This window comes from Corapipo altera, unplaced genomic scaffold (assembly GCF_003945725.1).
Source record: "Corapipo altera isolate COAL_440 unplaced genomic scaffold, ASM394572v1 89, whole genome shotgun sequence".
NCBI lineage: Eukaryota > Metazoa > Chordata > Aves > Passeriformes > Pipridae > Corapipo > Corapipo altera.
In genome coordinates, this window is record NW_020884968.1 from 232,140 (window position 1) to 258,812 (window position 26,673).

At 39.5% G+C, this 26,673-nt stretch overlaps 1 protein-coding gene across 1 annotated transcript in view; it reads right to left on the reverse strand.

Moving 5' to 3' along the window:
* Positions 1-14,962: 14,962 nt before the first annotated feature.
* DCLK3 (doublecortin like kinase 3) overlaps positions 14,963-26,673 on the reverse strand; it is a 31,280-nt gene continuing 19,569 nt past the window's right edge. The window contains exons 3-5 of the mRNA XM_027665039.1: positions 22,388-22,520; positions 21,319-21,486; positions 14,963-20,363 (exon numbers count right to left, since the gene is read on the reverse strand). Of these exons, the coding sequence (XP_027520840.1) occupies positions 20,167-20,363; positions 21,319-21,486; positions 22,388-22,520 (498 nt within the window). The 3' untranslated portion in view covers positions 14,963-20,166. The remainder of the gene's footprint in view (positions 20,364-21,318; positions 21,487-22,387; positions 22,521-26,673) is intronic.

The following is a 26,673-nucleotide window of genomic DNA, read 5'->3' on the forward strand; positions in this document are numbered from 1 at the left end:
ACCTCTTTACATCCCTCTGTAAGATGCTCTAGGATACCATGCGTAGGATGGATGAATGGTCTTCCAGCTGAGGCTGTAAAACTTGAAACTGCACACTCTCCATATATGCTGAAGAGCTCACAGCATTTTTCACTCAAGGTGCTATTTGCTGGAAGAATCCTCAAAAAAAAAAATCACAGTAAGCAGCTTTTTCAATAGCACCTTGGGATTCTGAGTCCCAGTTTCACAAAGTGACATGATTTGGTTTGTCTAGACCACTCAGGTGCTTTAAAATCCTCCATCAACAGATCTTTTTTTACTTCCAATTGTAGGAGGAAGCAGAAATTACAACAGCATGGAGGTAACTGCACCAGGATAACAAGGTATGATGCGAGAGGGATGTAGGAGTCAACAGTGCTTGCAAATAAAGTTCCGAGAACTCTGTGCTGAGAGGGTGCCTGCCTCAAAATTCCCATTACCAGGAGAAAACTAAGAATGACAGTTTGCCTAAGAAAATTATCAGATTGATCAAATAGAATGGATGGGGAATTCCCAAGAGACTTGAGGAAAAGCATTGGCTTGGAATCAAATTGAAAGACACAGGAAAATTTGCAGCAGTGGGGAGACAAGTGGTAACAGCAGCAGGCAAAGCTCAGTCCAGCATTGCCAGAAAGTTAGAAAGGTTAGTCATAAGAGGAAATTTAGGCATTTATAGACACTAATTAACATCTTGAAAGTATCTAGACCTATGGTATTTCTATTGTGTTGCTAATACTGATGTTCTCCAATCGTTGGTTTACTAGGTGCCCATAAGTGCTTTGATCCAGATTTGTTTTAAACCATGTGAGTCAAGTAGTTGTTCCCTGCAATACACCAGGAATTTTCCTGACTCTAGGGGAGAATGTAAGAGGAGGATCTGGCTTATGGCTCCAAATCCCAAATCCTTTGCTCATCTCTGAAAACATGACTCACCCAGCAGTAATCATCCCTATCATCTGGAAGTTTAGAGCACCATTTCAGTGCTTCATGGAGTGCCTTGAGAGAAAAGATACCATATAAAAATATTTTATGTTTAACATTTTGGCATTCCATCTCATAAAGGATAATCAGACTTATATACAGGATAACACACTACAACATTATCTTATGAATCAACCTCATCAGAATTTAAGTGCTTCTCTAGCAAATAGGACAGAGCAAAACCAGAAGCCACCCAGATGATTTTTTTTTAATGCTATATTTGATTCCTTTTCAAACCTAATTTGTTTTATTATTTTTTTAAGAGCTGAAAGAAGTCAGTTTAGATATTTAGACTCAGGTGCCTTTCAAATGGGAGCAGATATACTCAGAGATCAAATTTTAAAGCCTACATAAACCTTAGGGGTTTCTGGAGATTCAAGCAGAACCATATTGCCATTTATGTTCCATTCAAGGCAAGACAGATGCAGTCCCAAATCCAAATATGCCTGGATATTACAGACTGCTTTAAGTCAGGCATTTTCCAAACATGCAATCAGCTGATTCTCTAACAGACGCTATTTGGCAGCCTTTTTTTTTCCCCCACAACAGCTTTATATAAAAGAGAATAAATGATCCTGTCCTGAAGTTTTGAATTCTTGTAAACTTGTGAGTATTGTTGATAACCCTCATAAATATGTGTTGAGATTTTTTTCCTTCGGTAAGTTTGTTATGCTCACTGGTCTTTAGGGTTTCTTTGTTTGTTTTTCCCAGGGGATTTATAAAGCTAACATTAAAAAAAAAAAAAAAAAGGAAGAGATAAATTTGTACACATAGGCTAGTGTATCAATTAAGTATCCATCAAGATTTGAAATACGATGGGAATTAGTAAAATTTGGTGGGGGTTTTATGTAGGAAACAAACTGCAGGAGAAATATAGCTCAAAACAGTGCCTGTAGCACAGGGACAGGGAGAGATGCTGAGAAGGCAGAGTTGCCTCTGAAGATTCTCAATGTTTTCCAAGGATGTAACCAGGCTCCAGGTAATGGACAGCAACGAAATTTGTTTATTGCCAGGATTCTTTATTACGCTAAGGTCTAAAGCTCCACAGTCTTGGATGAACTTGAATCAAAAAAAAAGTCTCTCCAAAAGGCTTCCCTCCAAAATGTATTCCTCGTAACCAGCTGAATGCTCTGCACAGTCTATAAGGCAGGATATCAAATCCACCTTTCAGTGGTAAACAAAAGGAGCAGACCACCTACCTGCTCACAGGTGACGTATGCACACAAATGTTCAACAAATTGCCAAGCTCACTCCGGACACAGGGTCATGGCCTGACACCTGGAAGCTACTAACAAACTTTCAGGTGCTGCAATGACCTACTTTTAAATGAAATCTTCACAGTAGGTGTAGCAAATTCACCTGTATGCTCTTGGCCTGAACATCCAGACCAGGTACTCATCACCTATAGGACAAATACATATTTTGTTCATAGTTTCATAGAGTTCTGGCCTTGTTTTACCTCAAGATGTACACAGCAAATTTTGTTTCATATGTAGCTTTTTTCTTCAAGCTATGCATGTAAACAGCTTCCATAACTCTTTCAAGAACACCTTGAGAACATAATTTCTTACTAAAAGCACATTCCAGACAGAAAATTCATTTTAATGCAAACCACTTACCAACAACTCAAATCAGCCCATTTAGTGTCCATGACACCGAATCAGTGCAATTATGATTTTTTCAGTACCCATATATCCTTTTACTTATACCAGTACTACACTGGTGTATCCCTCACCTGTGAACACACAGGCTCCCACCTCCAGAGGCAGCTTTTAGTGTCTAACACAGGATTTCTCAGACCACATCCTGTTTAGACATATCAAGATCTTGTGCCTTTTACCAAGAAACAGCCAGCAGTGCCAAATAAAACCAACAAGATGCTGCAGAACTCACAGCAGGGAAGAGAAAGAAAGAAGTGCTAGCCCAGAGAAAAGCCCCCTGCCAGCTCAGTGACAACCTCAGGTGGGAGGTCACCCCAAGGGCCTGGGGTATAAGCACTCCCCAGTGTCAGATGTCCACAGGACTCTATCCTTCAGGCACTGCCAGCACAGGAAGGGCTCCAACTTCCTACAGCTGAGAAAAGAAAACATAAAGAAAATTAATTTCCATTCTACTTGTTACCTTCACAGAATTTTGTCTTCCCTTGCTTACACCTTATTTTTGAGACAAGCCTTACAGCTCATAATCCACCTCAGGTCACAAATCACTGCCTCTGACATCTTCACTCCCACAACAGACCCCTTCTGGTGCAGGGTCTCCATCAGAAATGCTGACGCTTCAGTGTCCTGGGTCCTGCTTTTGGGCACACACTACAGCTAGTAGCAAAGTCCAGGGAAGAGACACACAGAAAGAGCAAGAAGTATATTCACAACTGTTTAAAAACCAAACTAGCTACAACTGCTGCAGAGCCAGCAACACCATTTTTTTGGTAGTTCAAGTTTCTTGGAATAAGAAAAATATATAAGATTAATTTTTTTTCATTGAAACTGAACAGTACATTTAAACTCAAGAACTGGAAAGTCTTGATCTACTCTAAGAACAGGAACTAGTAGATCCCATAACTGATTTCTTTCCCAAGTATGATCACTTTCATTTCATTTGATTTTAAAATCCAAAAATTCTAACAATATATGTTGCTAAAAGGGATTGTCTACCAAAAAAAAAAAAGGTAAGAGAGGTGTACAACACATATCCTGTCACAGTCTGGCACAATTTTATGTACCAAAAACATTTTTAAAAAATAATAATAATCTGCAGAGGGGCTGCCTCATAGCTGGACTTTTTATTAGCAAATTCATTTCTCCTGAGCTTTGGAAGATGGCAGAGAGACCTCTTGGGACAGAACGATGTACTGCAAGTACACACACCACATTACAGTGCTTTCTTGGTACCATCCCAGTCTTTTCCCTCTTTCCATACTTATGGGCTCTTTACATTAACATCCCCACCAGTTTTGTCCTCAAATAACAGAAGGAAACAACCTCAGAGGACCTATTATGCCCGTTTAGTAAGACAGCCCTAAAGGAGGGTCAATTTAAGCAAGAAGGAAAATGGATTTCCATCCATCATAAAAATTTATATTTATTTCAACAGACTTGAAGTCAGACCCCAGGTACATTTTCAAATTGTTTTACAAGCACCTGAATGTTTGTGGTTTATATTTTTTGTCTCTTGAAGAAGGAAGGAAGTGAGAATATAAGCAAGTCAGAGCTGGTGGAGGAAAACAAAACTTTTGTACCAAACAATAGGCACAAAAAAGCCAAAGTATGGAAATTTCCAAAGTATGGAAATTTATTGTCTCTAAAATGAGAAGCTTTTCTGCGTATTAAGGAGCTTGGCCTCCATTTGGACGGTTGCAGAACTGGGTGTATCACACACCAACAGTGAAGGTGGTTGACACAGAGTGCAAGTGTATTTGTAAATCTGTGAGGGATCTCTACATAACACACACTTAGCAAACAGGAATCAGTGATATCATCAGGTGAGCTGTTTGCATATCAGTGGTCAAAGTGCTCATGTACTCTGACTCAGATCTAAGAACAGCTTCATTGTTACCACAGTCTTCCTCATCAGAATGCTTTTATACACTGCAAGGCTAATTCGACAAGACTTGCGAAACAAATCTCAGTGATGGCCATTTCTGCCACAGGTTTAAATCCCAGATTCAAGAGTGCAACTCCCACAGTCAGTATGGGACAAGGACCTGCAGTCAGTGCCTCAGTGCTGCCTCACAGCAGTCGTCGGTGGCAGTAACAGTGGAATGGCTGAAATCCATGACTTGAGACATCAGGTCTCAAAACTTGGGCTGAAATAACCCAGAATAATACCTGTCATGACCCGAAGAATCAGGAACCAGAGGGGGCTGCAATTGTTTTACTGGATATTATAAGGGAAATATAAATATCTGAGGCTCCTCAAATACAAAAATAAAGGAAGAAATAAATTTGCTGTCAGACACTGGCTGTTTATCAGTCAAGAGCAGTGATGAGCCATTAAAGGATAACTGCACACGGACACTCCAGTGTTTTGTTCTGGTGTCTGGTTTGGTCTTTTTTGGTATCACCCATTACAACAGTAGCACCGGTGGTCAGTGTCTTCTGTATTGTGACAGACAACAATTTGGAAAGGCCAGTACTGTTACTGCACCTATGCCATACCCAAAATGAATGCTAATGACTCTGTACTGGGCTGTCATCTTCTGCAGCAGGGAGAGAAATGCTCCACCAGAACCTCAAAGGCCTTTTCTCTGCCAGATGCCTCACCTTCTCTTGAAGATGCTGGAGGCTGTCAGGAGAATCTGAGTGTAGGAACTTAAAGAAGAAGAGTACAATAAAAACTCAGTATTTGCTTCTAGCAGAAGTAAAACATCAGAAAAAAAGTTGAGGAAAGGGAGGTTGCTGAGATCCTAAGTCCTGCTCTCAGACTCTGCCTAGCAACAGCTCCCGCTTTCAGCAGATTCCTACCTATCCCAGTAATTTCAGTCGGTTGGAAATGGCTGGTTCAGGACCACAGTATCTAAGCTGCAGCAGCACAGGTCAGCCTTAGCATAACACTAGGACAAATCTCCTCAACTCTGACTCAGAGGAAAGCAAACAGCCCACAGAGCTTAGTAAGACAGAGAACAAAATAACACATTTTATCTCCAGCATCTCCATCCATTCTCAATCTATTTATCACTCAGGGACATGACTTACAAGATCGTTCCCTGTTCACCTCTGTCTGGATCCTTCTTTGTATCTGATAGTGTCAGATGGCACATCACTGACAATTGTTCTGTTCATCTCAGCAGTGGGAACAAATCTTGTATTTTGTCTCCAAAACAGACAAGCTGAATGGGAGGTGAGGGTAAAACAGTGGCCAAAACAGCCAAGTCTTCAAATTGTAAAAATCACAAGGTGTCATTCGCTGCCAAAGGGTGACTGCAAAAGGCATGTTTTTTTACCAGGGAAACCATGCCAGGAAAAGCAGGGTGTTGAGTTTCCCAACAGGGAAACTTAGAGGGATTCTCAGTAGGAGAAGGAAAGAAGACTGTCTTTGCAACCACATTAAAGCCTTTTTTCCCCCTCAGGAGACACTGTAAGGAGATGTCTATATTTAAAATGCTTTTTCTGGACTAATTTCAAAGTCAGGGGACTTTTGTGCATCCTGGAAAGGAACAGCTCTTCGTGTTAAAGTTCATTCGCAAATTATTGCTGCAAAAACCTCGTCTTGGAGCTAATTTCCGTGCCCTGCAGTGCCCCAGTCTCCCCATTTCTGTGCCAAGAGCACCACCCGGTGGCCTTCCCTGCCACGGTTCTCTTCCCCTAGTAACCATAATAAAACTGAAATACTTAAAGAGGAAGGAAAAATTAGAAGCCTAAAGATGTGCACAGAGCTGTACTGATAAGCTGGGCATAAACCCCTGTGTGCTTGTTGTATGAAACCCAGCCAATATCCTGAATTACAGGTGTCTTGTAGAAGAGGGAAGAGTCGCAGAGTGTGTTTTGCTGGGATCAGTTGAATGTGCAGGGCTGCAGAGGCTTTGAGAAAGCAAGTTATGGTCCTACTATGGCAGGCACTTGCCTTTTCCTCCTCCAGCACCTCACTTTCCAGGACAGTAAGTCTGCTGCCCACAGGAGGCAAGTACCACCGCGCCAAAGGTGCTGCATTGCACAGCAGCATGTCCCTGCTCAATGCACAGCTCCCTACACCCTCAGGCAGCCAAGACAGGTCTGGTGCTGCTGGTGTGGGCAGTGATGGGCAACCATCTCCCCTTTTTTACCCTCCCTTCACGATCAGTTTACCTCTACCCAGTGTGTTCCACAGGTTTACCACAAGTTTTTCTGAAGCTGTGAAGATCCTGAGGCCTAAAACTGAGAGTTTAATACGTGGTCATCAGTAGTTTTCCATATGCAGCTCCCAGGCTTTGGCTGGAATTGCACACTCGTTAGCTTCCCTGGGGCACGCTCACCAAAGAAGACCTTCCCGAGCACCGTGGGGTTTCTGTGTGCATCCTCCTGCTGCCTGAAGCAGGAATACATTAAATGATTCAGTCTTGGCAAGGGAGACAGCCCTGTGGGAAACAATTTATACAAGTGTTATTGACTGTTAATGGAAATCTTTGGGAGGAAAAAGAAAATGTACACTTCTCTTAAGATGAGAAAGGAGTATGTCCATATAACAAATAATTCCCAGTAGCTATGCCTCGAGGCCCATATATAAAGCATAAGAAAGGCCCCGTGCTTTTAAGTATACTGCTCTGAAAAGTTAATATAAGAGCTGAATGGATCAGAGGGTAAATTGAAAAGGGTTGAAGAAAGTCATGCTCTGCCTGGCATGGGAGACCTTATCAAGCAGGTAAGTGAACTCATCAGTTACCTGAAGTACTAATAAATGAAAAGACCTCACAACAACATGAGCAGGAAGGAGGCAAGGGTCAGACAGGGCTAAGTTGGGAGTTAGTAGCCTACACCAAACACCTGTGAGCCCAGCCTGGCAGAACGTGCAAGTTCAGGTCACCCAAGGCACCTTTAGCTTGCTAGGTCATGGGAACCACAGCAAAAGCATTCAGTCAGCTTATACAGTCCTTCACCCCTCTTTTTCTCCCCTCATTTCTTTTTGCTTTCCTTCCTTTCCACTTTCATTTTCCTTATGAATTTAGGAAGAACGCTTCCTATCATCTACAAATAGACCAGCTGGCTGGTCACACAGCTGTACCTATGACAAATACTACAAATGTGTGATAAATACATCCAGCATGTACTTGTCCTGTTTATCTTCTGGATGTCACTTTGTCTAAATACAGTCACATGATGAGAGGTGGTTTTTTGCTAAAATATCAAAGCCGCTTTAATAAAGACAGAATTACCTGAAAGGCTCTTCACTTCAAGAGACACTTCAAGACACCACAGTGCTATAAACCTTTATCATTTTAGTTAATAGAAAAATCCTCTCGAGTGTTTTGTACTGCGAGCAGTATAGTTTCTGGGGCAAGTCAGCATCATTGGAAAAAAACGAGATAAGTACACGTGCAAGCACGTGTTGTGTAACAAAATGTAGTGTAGCTTTTGTTTCCTAATATTGCAGGGGCCCAATTTTACAGGGTGACACTGAAAAGACAAGACCACACTAATTAGAATTGATTAATGGTATCACAGAAATTTCATCAGAATACAAAAAAAAAAAAAAAAGGCAGTATTTACTTTTAAAACATGGTAACTTTTTCAACAGGTTAATACATCTTCCTAAGCCATATCCTTTCCTAAACATGCTTTTACAAACTGCCTTTTTTTCCCCTCTGAAATTCATTTCATGTTGCAACATTTGTCATCTTGAATCTACAGCCATATGTCTTTTTCAAAGCCAAGCTTGCAGATTGTAGAAAAGGATGCAGGCAAGAAGATGGTTTCTCTGCAGCAGGTGCAAAGATATTACCTGTCGCCTACTTTCACTGTGAATTTCCATGAGGGTTGCTTTTGAAGCGAAATTTTGAAGAATGGCATTAGGATTTTTTTTTTTCTAAGCTGCTCTTTACACTCTCCTTTGCCTCCACTACCACAACAAGAGAGTCTCCGCATGCTGCTCCACAGCATATTTAAAATAGTCTTTGTAGACCTCCTTCTTCTTAAACCTCATAGTGCTCATCTAAGCAAAGTATTTAAAATCTTTATATAAAATGCCACTAAAATTCAGTTCTCAAATATATTTCTCCAGCAGTGTTGTCTCAGGCTATACAGGTTTGCATGTGCTGAAGCCACCCATAAAGAAATGAGACTGGTGCAAAGAGGGAGGCAAGACCCAATCTGGAAGTGTTTGTAGCTTACACACAGCACTGAAATGAGGTATAGACAGGGATGTAAGATTCCACTGTAGGGTTGATTTTGTCAGATATTTGTTAATACCTAAGAAAAGGACAGTAAACCTACTGGAGAACAGACCTGAAGATGTCAAAACTTCAACCCATCTCCCAATTATTTTCTAGCTGAAGGCATGAGCCAGCCCCATCCCATCTCCAGAGAGGTGACTGTGGGAAGAACAACCCTCAGATGCAGAAGGAGAAATGAAATAACATGTTCTCCAAACCCATTCTGGCCACGAGCAGAAGTAACAGAGCTAAGGTCTTGGCAAGAGAGATTCATTTCACAAGAGAAAAATTAGGAAACTCTTTCTAACAGTAAGAAGAGCAAAATACTCACACAGATTGCCTGAAAAACATACAAAATATTTTTCATCACACTCAGCATCCTTTTCCTTAAGCTTTTAAAGAATAGGCTAGCCAGTGTCCATAAGGAATACCACAAGAATCTTACCTTGGAAGAAGATGCAGTGGTGACTTCCTGAAATGCTTTCTAGGCCCCTATAGAGTCACAGAAAACATCCAGGGGACCACAACAGCAAAAAGAGCTCTCAGCTACCCCCTTTGAGCCTGGGGTTTTCCCTTGGCAATACCTGCCAGCTCAGGTCTCCCGTTTGCAACCTTTCTCCCCTCCTCCACACCCCATGGTAGACAACATGGACCTGTGGCAAATGGGTGCACAGCTCACAGTGCTGCACCGTATGAGTGTGCTGTGTACTGCTTAGGCTGCAGGAAGCACAAAGCAGCGAGTTGAGTACCCAAGTCCCACATTTGTTGCACAAAGTGGATTGGTTCAGTAAAGAAGTCCTACGGCCTGAGCTCATCACTGTACCTGGCTGGCTAGAAAAACTGAGTAGTAATTATACCAGTTTCCTATATCCATCATACACATAATGGTTATAATATTCATTACTATATGTGGTTATAACTGAAAATTGCTGCTTAGTTTTCCAGCTCCAACTGTCCTTAAACTCATGTATCCCAGACAAAAGATATTTAATCTTTTGAGTATCATCTACTGGCACCTTAGATACTAACCACCATTCAATACCACAGTAAGAAGAGTTTATGTTAGAATCATAGAATGATTTTGGTTGGAAGGAACTTAAATATCACTTAGTTTTAACATGCCAGCCTCCTGCAAGATGTAAAAGGCAGCTGTCATTCTCTAGCAAAAGAAAAGTGGAGATGAGACAGTCTGAACCCATGTTTATGCACAGAGCAGCCTCCATCAGTCCCTTGCTGCTCTCCTTGCTAGTACTGCTACTACTAGGGATTTTCTCTTTGCATTTCTTGGATTGAAACAGACTTGGATACAAAGAATGACTGTTTAACTTCAGGTTAATTCAAGCCTCTTTGACAAAAGAGTCAAGCAGTGACAAAATAGCTGGCTGTTTTAAAACCATCACTGACAGTCTTCCTTGCCTTTCCTTGGCTGAGGATTTCTTCTTGCAATTCATTTTTCTCTACCGCATAATTCTCCTTCCCAGGCTAACCTTTCTTAAACAGAATTTGCTTGGAGGAATCTACCCAATTAGACATTTAAATCAATTAGGCTGATTGACAGCAGGATTACGTCTAGCATACTCTTGATTGTGGATACAAACACTCAGCTGGAATAAATACCTGCCTCATAAGGAATTGCTGATGCTTAATTAGTTAACATTTGTGAAGTGCTTTGAACACGTGAAGTGCTGTACGTGCACTGTTATTCTCACTGTTCCTTTCAGTGAAGGCTTCAAATTTGGACATGGTAAAGACAAGAAGACAGACAGATTTTGAGGACAGAAGGGGACCTTGTCCCTGACCCAAGGCCACTGGGGACCGCAGCTGCAGGAGCAAGAGGACAGGCAGGGCTTTGCTCTGACTAGAGATCACTGGTCCTCTGTGCTCATGAAGCCTCTCTCATTCCTCAGCAGCAGCCCCTGACCTCCAGACCTCCACACCAGGACTTTTCCCCACACTGGAGCCACATCAGCATCAGTTCAGCAGGCTGAGTGAATCCTGGATGCCAGTCGTTCTGCACCCTGTCCTCCAGCATTCCTCCCAGGAAGGAATTCAGGTTGTCTGTGCTTTTATAGAAGTGTCATTCACTGAGGTATCAAGGCAATGATGCCTAATAAATAAACAGGAACTAAAGTTCATGAAAGCCTTTGAGGCTGCCCAAAAGCAACACTTTTATTATTACTAGCTGATACACATGTAGGAAAACTTCACAGTAACAAAAAAAAAAATATCCACACACCTCAGCAATACAAAGGATCTCTTTTCAAAGAGGCACACACCAAGTGTCACCTTGAAAACCTAAATATCTGTGGTTATATGGGGCTAAATATAGATCCAGTTTTGCAAGTTTTATTTTCCACCAAAAAAGACCACACCTGAAAGTCAGTAAACTAATTATAATAGCTAATATACCAATGAAAATAATTTCTTTTTCAGCCCACACAGAACTGTCCTATTCAAATTGCAGATGTATACATATACGTGAACTGAAAAACTTACAGTTTTTCAAAATATAGTTTGGACTGGCATAAAAAAAAAAAAATCCTCAGAATCCAAACAATTGTAGAATGCCAATAAGGAGGCTTCCAACCAAAAAACAAAGCTTATCATATCCTTACCCTTCCTCTAACAGTCCATTTAACATTGAAAAGAAACTGACAGTCAGTCCTGGCGATTACCTTGCCAGAATGAAGCTGTTGAATTCTTTGTCAATTCTCTTCCCAGAATCTCTTGTACATAGATTCATTAAAACAATCATCTGAATACACTGGTTTTGACAGCACATTTTGAATAACGTATTCTTTCTTTTCTGCCATGTGGAAAAATAGTAATACTGGCAGACAGCCCCAAGAACTAACACAACAGAAGAGCTGGCACAGAATACAGCATTTATACCATTAAAACACATGCACGTGCACATACACACACACATCTCCCCTCTCCAGAAGCTTCAAACCTGAAAATCTCAAGCAATAATTACTTGCAACTAAGGGACAAAAGTCTCCATCACCAGCTCTAATCCTTTGGGATACACAGGAATGCTCCCAGAAATACCAGGAGATCTTTTAATTTCAAAATATACATTTTGGAAGATGTTCATATTCAAGAATCTTTGCCAATGGCAAGTACATAGTAGCCAAGTTTAGTGTCATGGAAATATGACACTAAATGTTTCTGTTTTCCTTAAAACCTAGATTAATAACCAGCAGAAAATATTGTAAGCAAAGGTGGGATTTTCAAAGCAAAAGTATAAATTCTAGTATTATTTCATAAAAACTGATAATCTAAACCCCACATTTGTGGCTTTTAGAATTCCCACCATTGAAGCTTTAAAAAAATACTAAAAGAAATATTTCATCTTAAAAGAAATGCAGGTTCATTTTCAGCAACCATCACATTCAGTGGTCTGTTTTGGCAATTAGAGAACCAAGTCATTTTCCTTTCCATTAAGGGACCTATCTGCACATCCTTTTTCCAATTTTCCTTATATATCCTGCTGCCTTTTCCCATGTGAACTCTGTACCCATACAAACACAGGGTTTGGAATATTTTGATATAACCTTTTCAGTCATTTGCCACTAATTTATCTCAGAATCACAGAACATGCTGAGTTGGAAGGGACCCACAAAGATCATTGAGTCAAACTCTTAGCCCTGAACAGGACCATCCCCAATAGTCACACCACGTACGGTTTCATCTGTTGGGAGGGGTTTATTACTGTCACATTCTAACATCCAGCTCTGACTTTTGTCCCTTGAACATTAACTGCGTGAGTTACAAAAGCACATAAACTTCCATAAAATTCTTGTCTGCATGAATAATTGCTCAGTTATTTACACGGTGGAGCAGTTTTGGTTTTATTTCTTTTAAGGGATTCTTCTCCTGCCCTGTCATTAGAAAATTATTATCCAGGTGGGATAGTGCTAGTGGTTGTTATAGTATTTGCTTGGAATTAGCTATTCCTAGACACACAGAAGTAACTGGGGAGCCACCACAGGAATGTTATACACCAGCAAGGGAAAAGACATTTTTTACTTCACCCATAAAGCTTTGTTAGATTTGTCTACAGCATTGATTTACTTAAGAAAATAAAACATTTAGGAAAAAGTTACGTTTTCCTTCAGCTTTTCCTCCTCTTGGTTTTTTTTCCCCACTTTTTTCTTTCAGAATCTTTTTTTGTTTCAAATCATGAGGGAATATTTAACATGGTGTCCCTCTCTCCATCTTTATTTGAAGAAATAATACCTTACCAGGACACATGCTGGCTTTTAGCCCAACAGCTAACATGTTCACCTTTTCAAGGAATATTGGAAATACTTGTCAATAATATATTTTTCACCCGTCAGTCAGCATGTGAACAATATTTTGGCCAGTCTATTTTCAGCCAAACTGAAATGAATAAGATGCATTTGACCCATTTAGTTCCATCCTTACACTAGGCACAAAAGTTTCTTCTGCACCTGGTAAATAAGAAATTTATATACTGTAGTATTGCAATGTCATTGAAACTGTCAACATTGCAAGCTGGGTAGCTACAAATGCTTAGCATCACAAAATTGCACTCTTTTTGAAAATCTAGCAATAAAGTTTTCTTGACAACTTACCACAGTGGTTAACAATCATACACTTCCATTTTCTAAGAAAATTTTCTTCATTGCTGAAATCCTTTATGTTAAACATTATCTAAAATGTTTTATGCTGAAGTTCTTCATTAGAAATTCCTTGTTACAACACAGTGGTTGTCACTGAAATCTAGAAAGCTTCACTAAGACAGTAATGACAACACAGGAATAAGTTTTTGCTTATGATGCAATATATTTTTCCATTGATTAGAAGGAGCAGCACTTTTTCAGACCTGCACTCCTTATCCAGTATAGCAATCTCAAACAGTTCCTGCTGCAGCCTCTGCTTAGCCCTAGTAATGTACTTCATGGCTCAAATATTCTTATTGCTTGAATTGCTGAAACACTACAGGAATCATCTTGCATTTCTCTAATTTTTTTAAATGCTTCCAGCTCTTCAGATTCTGAATTCAGAAAACAAAATATACTTCTGGTGACAATTAAAGGTTATTAGCTCTACTTCTTTTGTTTTTCAGCTGCTACATTATGAAAACCATTCTAATTTCAAAAGATAAAATTCTGTGGGAATACAACATCTGACTTTTATGATAATCACCCAAAATTACTGCACTGCTGGACACTGTCTTCAACTACTTCTGACACAGGAAACACTTCTGAATCCCACTTGTAACAGCAAAGCATTAAATCAGATTTAATTAGCTGCCTATACAAATTTTCAAAACGCAGTGCAATAAATTTGTGTGATTATCATAAAAGTCAGTCATTCCAAAGAGTTTACAGCTATTCTTAGAGTAGTGAAGAGGCTGTGATGTCTTTTAAGGACCAACATGCAATAAGCGATTCTCACTGGCAGCCACTTTGTCACACGTGCTCACATGAGGAGGAGGTAACTTCTTCAAAAACACCATCAATATAATAGATACAGTTATATTTCCACTGCTTCAGATGATACTGCAGGTCTGCAGGAAAATAACATTTTTAATAACAGAACTGAAATATACACAAGGTACTAAGAAACCATGTCCTTTGAAAAAGCCACATTTGCAAGCAACTCAAATTCAACTAGAAAGTCTGTTTCCACAAAGAAAGCAAATTTTTTCTAAATAAACTTGCGTTTTACAGAACAAGAATAAATGATGGGAGAAATCAGTTCTGTGTGCATTAAGCCTCGATGAAATCAGATCTGCTTGCCATGACTGCTTTAACATCATAGCAAATATGATTAATGCAGTATAGGGGGTAAAAATGGTGGGAGAATGAATCTTAGCCCCAGTTCTGCAAAGATTTGTGTTGTTTTTAATGAGATTACATGCAGCAGTAAAGAAAAGCACATCTGTAAGTATTCAAAGGACTGCAGCATTAGAATGGGTTCTTTGACTTATAAAGGACGTTACACACAATACTTACTGAAATTGCAAACCTTTTAAAATAAGCATTTCCCAAAGAGAGAGTCAGAATAAAAAGTAAAAAACAAAACAAAACAAATCACACAAAACCCAAAATCAAACAAACTAACAAACAAACATAACCCAAAATAAGTAAATAAAAAACCCAAACCACAACTTGACCACACAATTGTTTCCCAATTTATTGGAAAGAATTGAAACATACATCCACTATATATTTTGTCTTTATTAGGGGAGCAAGGGAGGGAAGAACAACAACTTTTCTGCTGAAATCTATAATGTATTTTAATTTAGAAAATTACACATTCAGCCTAGTTACAAATAAACCATATTGCAGAACAAACAGTGGCAATATGCACTGTCAGCCCAGTTAAAGTGCCCGTATTCCTTTCAGGAGCAAGAATGTCAACAGTAAAGTATTACTGGTGGACTTAGAGAGGATGGAAAAATGCATGCACAGCAACATAAAAAACATTTTCCATACACTGTTTAAACTAAAAGAAATCCAGCTGACAGAAGAAATTATAGGAAAAAGATTTCAGAGTGATACTTACAGGTCTTTGGGAAGATCAGTTTATAAGTACAGCAAATTTACTATATCGTCAAGCAGACCGAATAATTCCCCAATCTGGACACTTGCAGAAAAGTAAGCAGTTGACTTCAGAAAGTTCATTTACGACAGGACCATAACCCAAAAGGCCCAAGCTCAGAGAAAACATCCCACTATCCTTCTTTCACCCTACAGCCGAAAACTGCAGTAACGGAGATATGGGAAATCCACCTGTAACACCAGTCAGAACAGAGGTGGCAGATTTAATGGTATTTGAATCCAGCTATTCCACACAGCAGCTAAACAATCTCAGATGAAGAAGAAGGTCCTTGACTAAAAGAAGTTAAAGTATCTGTGTCTCAGAGGAAACCGTTTCTGCTGTACTGCCAAGCTTCAATCACAAGTCTCTTGGGCAGACATTTCTAAAGAATAGGTGACTGAAGATATGAGCAACAACCAAATTCCCACTGTTCATTTTCAGATGGTTATGCACTATGCACTGTGAAATGCCAGTCTTTTGCACAGCTTTAGATGCCTAAACACTTTAAAAAAATTTTGATCATTCCCATTTCTAAGGCCAGAATTTCCTGAAGAAAAACATTAATGTGCAGATTTCACCATCTTTCAGTAATGGGAGTCATCCAAGAGGATAAGAAGTAGATGACAGTAGGTAGATAATAGGTGATAGAAAATAGGTAGGTGAGGTCTAGGATCAATGAAATGTAACAACATACGGGAAAGTGAAGAAGTAGACCTTGATGGACAAATGGAGGAGATATCCAGGGACAACTTTATCTTCTGACAGTGGAGAGCACACCACTGGAGAGAGTTACTACTTAGTTTGTCAGTCACAGGCAGTCATTAAAAGCCTGGATTTAATGTTCAGAGGCTTCTAACACAGTCAAAGAAAGTTTATGATGCACAAAGCTAGTAACACTGGCTTTTAAGGATACTCAAAGTGCTTCACAGGACCCTTTGGCTGACCCCTGGGAGTAGCACATCCTTACCAAAACCCCAACTATCCCTTAGTGACCCTTTTTGTTACTATTGTAGTTGAAAGACTTGACTGTGATTTTAAGTTCTGACCCATTAATAAAATAAAAAATCAAAAAATTTCAAAGGAAAAAAAAGCAACTCTATGAGGAATATGTGTCACTATGAAATGAAATACTGATGACTCAATTCTATGTGTTTGGATCTTTGTGTTTCACAAATCTGAGACATATTACAGTTAGGGTACGAAAATATGCAAGTATGCTTAAAAGCTGCAACCAACTAGAGAATAGCCAAATCAATGGTTATAAATGATGGAGAGCCTCTGGTTTGCAAAGAGAGAAAAATTTTTGAATAGTCAATACCAGATAGCAAAGAAATAACCCTGGAACAACTAGAACTCAATCAACCAACACCTTTAAGAGGCATGAAAGGATTCCTACTCAGCTGATCTGCAAAAGCTTGTAGGAAACAAACAAGTTCTTCCCTTCTATTGCCTTAGATCTAGCAAATCCTCTGGAAGTGGAACTTTCCTATTGAGGTCTGCAATACTAATTCATACTTTGCACTTAGCTTTTTCAGGTTTTTTCCTTTTCTTGGTGGTATATTCAAACTTTCTTCATTGTTAGCATTCAAAGATCTGGGGACAACATAACTTATTTTACTTTCAGTGGACTATAAAGCCAAAGGAGAGTCTAATCCACAAAGATTTAAGGAAAGGCAAGGAGGGATATTTCTTCTTCCTAACAAATCAGCAAGAACTTGCTCTCTTTGAGACTTTAATGTCCCCCAGCTTTGACCTTCCTCAGACTTCCCACAGACAGAGGAACCAATCAAGAAGTGCAAGCATAAAGGGAAGATGACTCCAGAACCCAAGGAGACAATATACATTAGAAAAATCATGGGAAAGGAGGAACAGTGATATTCCTCAATCCTAAAGTGTGAACTTGGTTTATGTATTAGAAACTGTCTTACAGAGCATGACGATGAGGTCTGCACTGAAATGTCACACAGTGGGAAGAGAAAAGCCTGAGAAAAGTCAATATGAGATGAGGGGACATTGAAGATTTTTGAGACGGGTAAAGGGTTTTCACACTTTTTTGTCTGAGTCCTGTCTAATATTATTTACTTTCAACATCAGTAAGCAATGCTCGAGGCTGAGCTCTCCAAAATCATATGGGTTCTCATTGTTACAAGTAACTTAAACCATAATATTTGGGGACCTGAATTCCCTACAACAGCACAGAAGCAGAGCAAGAACATCAGAAGCAATGAGAGAAAAGAAGGAGTATCTAAGTAGGAGAGAGAAAGAAAGAGATAAAAACCCTGAGAAGCACCTGGAAGCTTTTTCAGCCTCCAACCTGAAGAAGGAGAGCCTAATGCCACATGTCTATTAGCAACACTGACAAACCAGTGCCTTGGTGTCGCCACAACAGCATCTGTATCTAAAGATGCAATGCAGTGACTACCCAGCACAATCCGCATTTAGTCTGTCTAGAACCCAGAGAACTTGAAAGAAAAGCAAAATCATTGAAAAAATACTTATATAATAACAATATATATAATTACAAGCAAATTCTCTATCTTCTGCACTATGAATAAGGCTGTAGACAGGTTCTTAGAGGTGAAAAAGGCAACTTATAACAATCTCCAAACTATCGGATTCATTGCTAATTAAATATTCTTTTTGTCACTTCAAACTTTATTCCTAAACAACTATATTAAAAATAAGATAATTACAAAATATAATATTGCACATCAGAAGCTATTTTTTCCACAGTTTCCTATCAAAATAGACTTAAATAAACAGACGAGACATTATTACTAGTACTTAAAGAACAGGTAATGCGTTTAGAATATTAGGTTACACCATAACCTTAACTCAGGGAAGCACTTAAATCCATTCTTCTTTTCAGAAATAGGAAAAGTCTTCCTGAGTCAGAGACTCCAAAGCAGAAGTATGAAATATCATATAGCTACCACTTGGGCATACAGTAAAGATTTAATTAGTTGGTTTCACTAATTCTTGAACTCCACAGCAAGTCTTATTCCAATAAATATTAGAAATAAGCCAATTCAATTTAAAGCGCAATTCTCCTTTGAGAGTCAAGTGGTCTCTATTTTCATATATAATTCTTGCAGCAGAACAGTACAAGATGAAACAGAAATATGATGACAGCACCCTACACTTTTTGGTTATTCAGAAAGTTCGCACAAAATATTAACACTCACCAAAAAATAATATTCTGGTTCATATAGTTATGAACGTGTTCTACTAATTCTGAAATGCTTCTGACACTTCTCATTATGAAATACATGGGCAGAGCAGCAGGTCTCCAAGTGGAAAATACCCTCACTCCTTTCTCAAAGCTGTGTATTCAATGCTAACACCACTGATATTCTAACATCAATATTATTTTCTAGCATACGGAACTCATGGACAAAGAATTATTAAATGGACAACTCAAGTGCTTTTTGAATTTGATTAGTTAACCAAAAATTCTGAGATTCAAAAGCTGTTCCAGGTCCCGGGCCCTTCTCTGGACTGTATTTTTCCTCTCAGGATTTCTTTAAAATTACATCCAATAAAAATATAAAAAACCTACATGCAATAGAACATCTGACACTTTCCCTGGGAGACCTTTCCATAGCCAACAAGTTGCTTTTCCTCAAGTTGGACTTTGGTGTAATTTCATCCCATTGCCCATTCTCATGGAAGCAAGGAGAAAGAGGCCCCAGGGAGGGTAAGAGGGGGGGGGGGAAACCCCAACAATTGCTAAACTACACTGAAAAAGAGTATAAAAGCAATTCAGCTGTGAAGTGTGTTGATGAAAGGGGAACTGTGAAGGCAAGGGTTAACTTTAGTCATAGTTTCCCAGCTTTTTCTTCTCCATCAGCATGGAAGAGTCACAGACGCACATGGATGGCTCCCAGGAAAAAAACGAATGTGGAAAAATGCTTGAGTTATCATTCCATAATTATGACTTTGGGAAAAGAACCAAAGTGCCCTTTGAAACGCTCATCTTCTTACTTCCCGGAGTAGAAAGAAAAGCCCTCTGAAAGTTGTCATTATCACAGTCTTGAAAAGGTATCAGTCGTGATATCTTCCCACTTCTTGAAAACAAATAAAACTACCCTACTACGCAGCACCATTACCGTTTAACAGAAACATTGTACTATCTGTTACCCTGACCCTGAGAACAACCAGCGAGAGATTTTGCCAAGGCAGATATCATAAAACATCACATTTAGTCTATAAGGATTTTTCTTCTCTCACAACTTAATAGATATAGTATCTGGCTGGTTATTTAATATATTCTACAGCTAAAGAACATATTTACTTTTTATTCTTCTTTCTCTGTGGCTAGAAGGAATTAGTGGAAATATAGTTTAAAGAATTAGTGCAAGATGTATATGCAGACAGTTATTCTGAAAACATTATAAACAAAAAACTCCTGGAACATATCATACAAAAAGGATGAGAGAAGACTCATCACTAGTGTCAGCCACAGAAGCAAACATTTGTCATCTAAAACATATATAAGAGCCCAAATCAGTATTTAAAGAAAAATAATAGACACCCTCCAGGACTTTTCTAGTCCCAACTGCTATCAACAGAGCACCTGGATGTGAATTTGATCTCTGTCCTTAAGAGTCTCAGAATAAAAAAAAAAAAAAAACAGGTATGGAGATAGCCACCAACAGCTATACACTAAAATCCCAATTCATTTAGAAAAGAAAACATAAATGATTTGGTAATCAATAAAAAGAAGACTAAACAAGCTTGAATAGACTTCATGTGTTCTCATCAGCAACTTCCTTTCGGCGCTGGGCCCGGAAATGGCGCTCAATATTTATTGTCACTTCCCTCTGCAAATTCCTGCTGTTAGTTTTTCCAGCTGTTCTGATCCAAGGGTGCTGAAGTACTTGACGTGCTGTGTAGCGCTTCAGGGGATCCACTATCAACAGCCTGGTTATGAGGTCTTTTGCCGCTATTATGAAAAAAAGAAAAGGAGAGAGAGAGGTGAAGTACAGTGATGTGACAGTCCTGTGCAATGTGCTCTAGGATGATCCTGCTTGAGCAGGGTGGTTGATCCATATGGCCACTGTGGTCCCTTCCAGCCTCACCCATTCTGTGATGCTGACAGTTATACCTACACAAAATGTCCTTCTTATTTCTTTTATTGGTTTTACCATAATGACCTTTGCCACTATCCTCAGGGAATATTCTAACAACTGGATTTAGAATTAGTAGCAGAAGATATTAAATCTTCATAACTGATGTCATTCTCCCATTCAGAAAGAGAGCAGGAAGTGAAGGGAATTTAATCTTGAAAGCATGCTGAAGGCATCAGGCTAGGTGATTAACAGAAATCACCTGTGCATTGAGTATCTCATCCCTTAACGATCACAAAAGTTGTAAAATGCTGTGGAATATGTTCTTTAAAAGACTGTACAGGGTGCAAGGGGGTTTTAGAGTTTCTGATTCTGAAGAGTGCACAAAATACACTGTACTAGCCTATGCGAAGGAAAAAGCTATGTGCAGACCCCATTGATGTCAAAAGAAAATCCACACTAGAGGGATGCAGGGCAAGGATTTCATTCTCAGCTTTTGAGATATTTGCATATATCTTTACAATCTAATGTAACTCTTGAGATTATTTTGGTACCTTTTTCTACAGAGACATATAAGCAAGGTGAGGAAAATCCATGTTCTTGCCTAGAAAGGGAGCAATCCATTAAAACATTCAGAGCTAATATTCAGAAACACAGACATTGATAGTACCAGAGGACTAAATTCATATCTAAAGCAAACACAGAATCACACAAGAGAGACCTGTGAGACACCCCATGTTCATTCAGCTCACTGTCCTGAGCAAAAGAGAGATTTCCCCACTCCAGGGAAGAAGACTGTCACTTAGATCTTCTATAAGTGCAGAATCTTACCTGCAGAAATATTGTCCCAGTAAGGGGAAAGGAACTCATAGTGACCCAGCTGTATGATCTGAAACAGCTCATCTTGATCACGGTCCTGACTACGAAAAGGGGGAAAACCGCAGAGCAGAATGTAAAGGATGACACCAGCTGCCCACATATCTACTTCGAGCCCATAGCCTAAAGAAGAAGGGACAAACCATAAATTCTGGTTTAGAAAGAAATCTCACAGTAGGGAACTGTTTCTTAGAAACAGAATGAAAAAGAAACACAGAATCTCTGCTCAGTTCCTCAGAAAGATGAGGTCAACAAAAGAATAAGTGGCTGGTACACCATGCTTACAAGCTGCCTACGATTAACTACGGCTCTCACAAAGTGTCTCTCTTCCTCAACATGTTTCACAAACACTGCCTCACAAGGCCAGTGTCAACTGGAGACTAATTGAGAAAACACAGCATATATTTCTAAAATAGTTCTCCTCAGATTCCCTTCAGAAAAGCACTAAGAGTGCCAAGTTTCCATTGAAACTGGATATAACTGGAGATGTGCAACCCAGCTCCACAGAACAAAAACCAGAAATAGCTTTACTTGAGTCATCAACAAAACTGACTTCTTTCCAGGTCTGAATCTTTCTACATATGAAATCTAAAAAATTCCCTCTGATGAGAAACATGTTTTGGCTTGTTACATAAATTTAACATACATGTTCGCAATGATTTTTTATCATAAGGCGTTTTGGAAATGTTTTTGGGTTACAGTCGTGAAATGGGGCTGGCTACCCCTAACTTACACCATGAACTTTTGGTCACTTCCCCACTTCAGCAACTACCATCTATCATGCTTTATGGCTTATCTGCTTGGAAGTCAGTGCTATATTCACATAGGCAGTAACAATACAAACACGACTGATTTCATGCTTGTGTTTGTTAAAAGCTAAAAGTTTTCCTTTCCCAGATTACACCGCTAACCAACTTCCTACCTTAAAAACATTTATCAGTGGGTTGAAACACTCTAGAATATTTCCATTATTAGAAACTTCAGAATAATTGTATGATTTATGAAAAATTGTATATACACTCACCCTTCTCAGCAAGTATTTCAGGGGCAACATATGTTGGTGTTCCACACACTGTAAATATGGGTTTTGTAACCTGCTTTGCAAGGCCAAAATCTGCTAGTTTCAGTGTAGTAGATTTATCTGCATTGTGCTGAACCTATAGCCAACAAAATATACATATATTTAGTCCAGATGCATTTTAAGACAGTAAAATATAAAGGAAGTAGTTAATAAAACAGGAAGAAGTTCTAATAACAGTACTAATAGTGGAAACAGTCTTCAGAATGTGGGGGTTTTCCCTATATACTAAGAGGTTGCATATATTTTAGAGGATAAGCAATTATCGAAAAAAGAAAACTTCACTCTACAAACTCTGGCACACTGCAATTTCCAAGAAATAAAAAGAAGGAATACAAAAAATAACAAAGAGTCGATTAAATGTTATTATTTCCTCTTGGGAAAGTAAACTGTTCTTTTTCCTAGGGAAAGCAAAGAATGCTGTGGGCATCTTTATGCTTAAGTGCAATAACTTTATACTTAAGCTACTGACTTTATAGTGTCATTTGATGTTGTGTTTTAGCACCAGACAGCAACTAAGTACCATACAGCTGCTTGGTCACTCATCCCCCTTTTCCCCACAGTGCGATGGGGAGGAGAATCTGCAAAAATAGGGGTTGAGGTAAGAACAGTTTAATAATTGAAATAAAGTATAAAAATAATAACAATAGGAATAGTAACAACTGTAATAAGAAGGAAAGAGAGAGAGGGAGAGGAATAAAACCCAAGAGAAACAAGTAATGCGCAACACAATTGCTCACCACCCACTGACCCCCAGTGCAGCCTGCCCCCCAGCAGTGACTAGCAACTCCTGGACAACTCTCTCCAGTTTCCCTCAGTTTATTTACTGACCATAATATTCCGTGGTAAGGAATATCCCTTTGGGTCAGTTCTGGCCATGCTCCTTCTCAGCTTTTGGTGCACCTGCTCCCTGGCAGAGCATGAGACACTGAGAAATCCCTGACTTAGGATAAGCACTGCTCAGCAATGACCAAAACATCACTGTGTTATCAATGCTATTCTCATACTAAATCCAAAGCACAGCAATGTACCAGCTACTAGAGAGAAAAAATAACTCTATCCCAGCCCAAACCAGGATACATGGAAAGCGTACCTCCATCATACTGGTCTAATAATAAAAAATAAAACAAAACAAAACAAAACAAAACAACAAAAACTTTACTTTCTTTCCAAATTACTCTGCTACTCTACCTGCTGTCCTGAAAATAAATTAGCAATGGTCACCACATAGTAAGAGCTGAAGAAAAAAATCCATGCAGAATGACCTCCAAAATAGGTCTTTTCAGTAGTTCTCATCTCCTACATCCACCTGGTAAGTAGTCAAAACATTTTTTCCAATTCTAATTCTGTATGCATGTGTCTTTAGCTTTAATTTGTAATGCAGCTAATGAAATGTTATTTTAAGAAATAAAATATGTTAATGACAGACAGTGGGATCGAGCACAAGCTCAGGAAGCTGGCATACATCACTAAGCTGAGTGATGAGTTTGATACACCTGAAGGACGGGATGCCATCCAGAGGGACCTGGGTAAGCTCAGGAACTGGGCCCATGGGAACCTCATGAGCTTCAACAAGGACAAGTGTAGGGTCCTACACGTGACCTGGGGCAATCGCCAGTATCAGTGCAGACATGGCTGTGAATGGATTTAGAGCAGCCCTGTGGAGAAGGACTTGGGGGGGTTGGTGGATAAAAAATTGGACATGAGCCAGCAATGTGCACTTGCAGCACAGAAAGCCAGTATCCTGGGCTGCATCAAAAACAATGTGACCAGCAGGTAAAAGGAGGTGATTCTGCCCCTCTACTCTTACTCTGATGAGACTCCACCTGGAGTGGTGCATCCAGCTCTGGGGTCCCCAGCACAGGAAGGATACAGACCTCTTGGAGCAGAGTCCAGAGGAGGGGCACTAAAGAGGGATGGAGCACCTTTCCTATGAGGAAAGGCTGAGTTGCAGTTGTTCACTCTGAAGAAAAAGTTCAAGGCAGACCTTATTGTGGTCTTTCAATAGTTAAAGGGGGCTTATAAGTAAGATGGGGACAGGCTTTTTAGTAGGGCCTGCAGCAATAGGACAAGGGACAATAGCTCTAAACTGAAGGAGGGCAGATTAAGACTAGATATTAGGAAGAAATGTTTTATGATGAGGGTGGTGCAACACTGTCACAGGATGCCCAGAGAGGTGGTAGATGCTCTGTCCCTAGGAACATTCAAGATCAGGTTGGACGGGGCTCTGAGCAACCTGATCTAGTTGAAGATGCCGCTGCTCATTGCAGGGGGGTTGGACTAGATGACCTTTAAAAGTCCCTTCCAGCTCAAACTATTCTATTATTCTATATTCAAAGCCCAAGTCATAAACAATGCAGCAGGATAATTAAATACATTAGTATGGTTAATACCAGTGACTGATATTCAAACTCTTTGAGAGGTAAAAAATATCATGAATTTCCTTTAAATGAAAAATTGTTTGTCTCTAGAACCATGGGGAACAGATCAGCAGCTAAAATGCCTGCAAAAAGGCAAAGAAAATATGGACTTTGGTTTTGAATGGACAAACTGGAATATAATGAGACAGGTATACTCCACACTTTAACACCTCATACTTTGCCATCAGACACTGTTTAAGAAAGCCAAAAATTCAAAATGGTCTCTATTATAAGATAACTAAGGAAACAGATGGGACAAAATTTGCTCTTGTACATTACAGATGACAAATCCGTTTATCATCTTTACTGAAACCATAAGCAGTCATCCGATTTTGATTAAGTAAAGCGGTTTGGGGCTTTTTATGTTTTTAAGAATAAAAGTACTACATTACAAAATAATACAATATAGCCTACTAATCCCTTTTTATCATCTTTATAAAAAATGCACAAGTACAGGCTGGGTGCTGATCTGCTGGAAAGCAGCTCTGTGGAGAAGTAGCTGGGGATCCTAGTGGACAACAAGCTGCTGTGAGCCAGCAGTGTGCCCATGGAACCAAGAAAGCGCACAGTGTCCTGGGGTGCATCAGGAAGAGCATTGCCAGCAGGTCGAGGGAGGTGATCCTGCCCCTCTACTCAGTCCTAGGGAGGTCACATCTGGAGTGCTGTGTCCAGTTCTGGGCTCCTCAGTACAACAGAGACATGGAGCTCCTGCAAAGGGTCCAGTGGAGCGCAACAAAGATGATTGGGGGACTGGAGCATCTCTTACAAGGAAAGGCTGAGGGAGTTGGGCCTGTTCAGCCTCAAGAAGAGATGCCTCAGAGGGGACCTTATCAATCTATATCTGAAGTATAGTATCTGAAGGGAGGGTGTCAAGAGGATGGAGCCAGGCTCTGCTCAGTGGTGCCAAGCAACAGGAGAAGAGGCAACAGGCAGAAGCTGAAACACAGGAAGTTCCATCCGAAGATGTGGGAGAACTTCTTTAGTGTGAGGGTGACTGAGTACTGGAACTGGTTGTCCAGAGAGGCTGTGGAGTCTCCTTCTCTAGAGATAATAAGAAAACGTCTACACACAATCCTGAGTAATGTGCTCTTGGTAAACATCCTTGAGTAGGGGGCTTTGATCATGTCCAGTGGTCACTTCCAACCTTAACCATTCTGTGATTCCATGATATTAAGCACTCTTCTAGTTTTGATTAAGCAAAACACTTTGGGCTTTTTTCTTGCTTTTTCAAGAAAAAATATTTTTCTGTATGAAACTGAAAATAAAGTTTACTACAACAATACAGCCAAAATTTCTGCAGGGAAAAGTGAAAATGCCATAGCCATTTTCTCTATTATATTAGGCAACTACATGATGATTTTTTGCCATGATACACTGTGGACACAGATAAAAATGAAAAAAAAATTATAAAGGGAACACTTGCTTCTAGAACAGCATCTATCTACAGAATTTATATTTTAACAATAAGGTTAACAGCGATAGGATGCTACAAAAATTCACAATTTCAATGTTCAATTTTATATGTACTATGAAAATATGAGCATGAATGTATTTTCCTATTGCATACATAATTTTTTTAAAATTATAAATGAAAATTATGTCACATGGAATTTCATGTGACTCCATGCTACTGTACTAAGACAAATAATACTGAAACGTTTATATACATTTTCAGAAACCAGTAGGTGGGTGGGAAGGATGGAGAACGCACTGGTCTTAATCCCAATCCCAGAATCATTAGGAAATTTCTTGCTTTGTAAAATGCACTTTTTCTTTCCTCAGGATGCCTGACTCCTAATCTCCCATCACAGC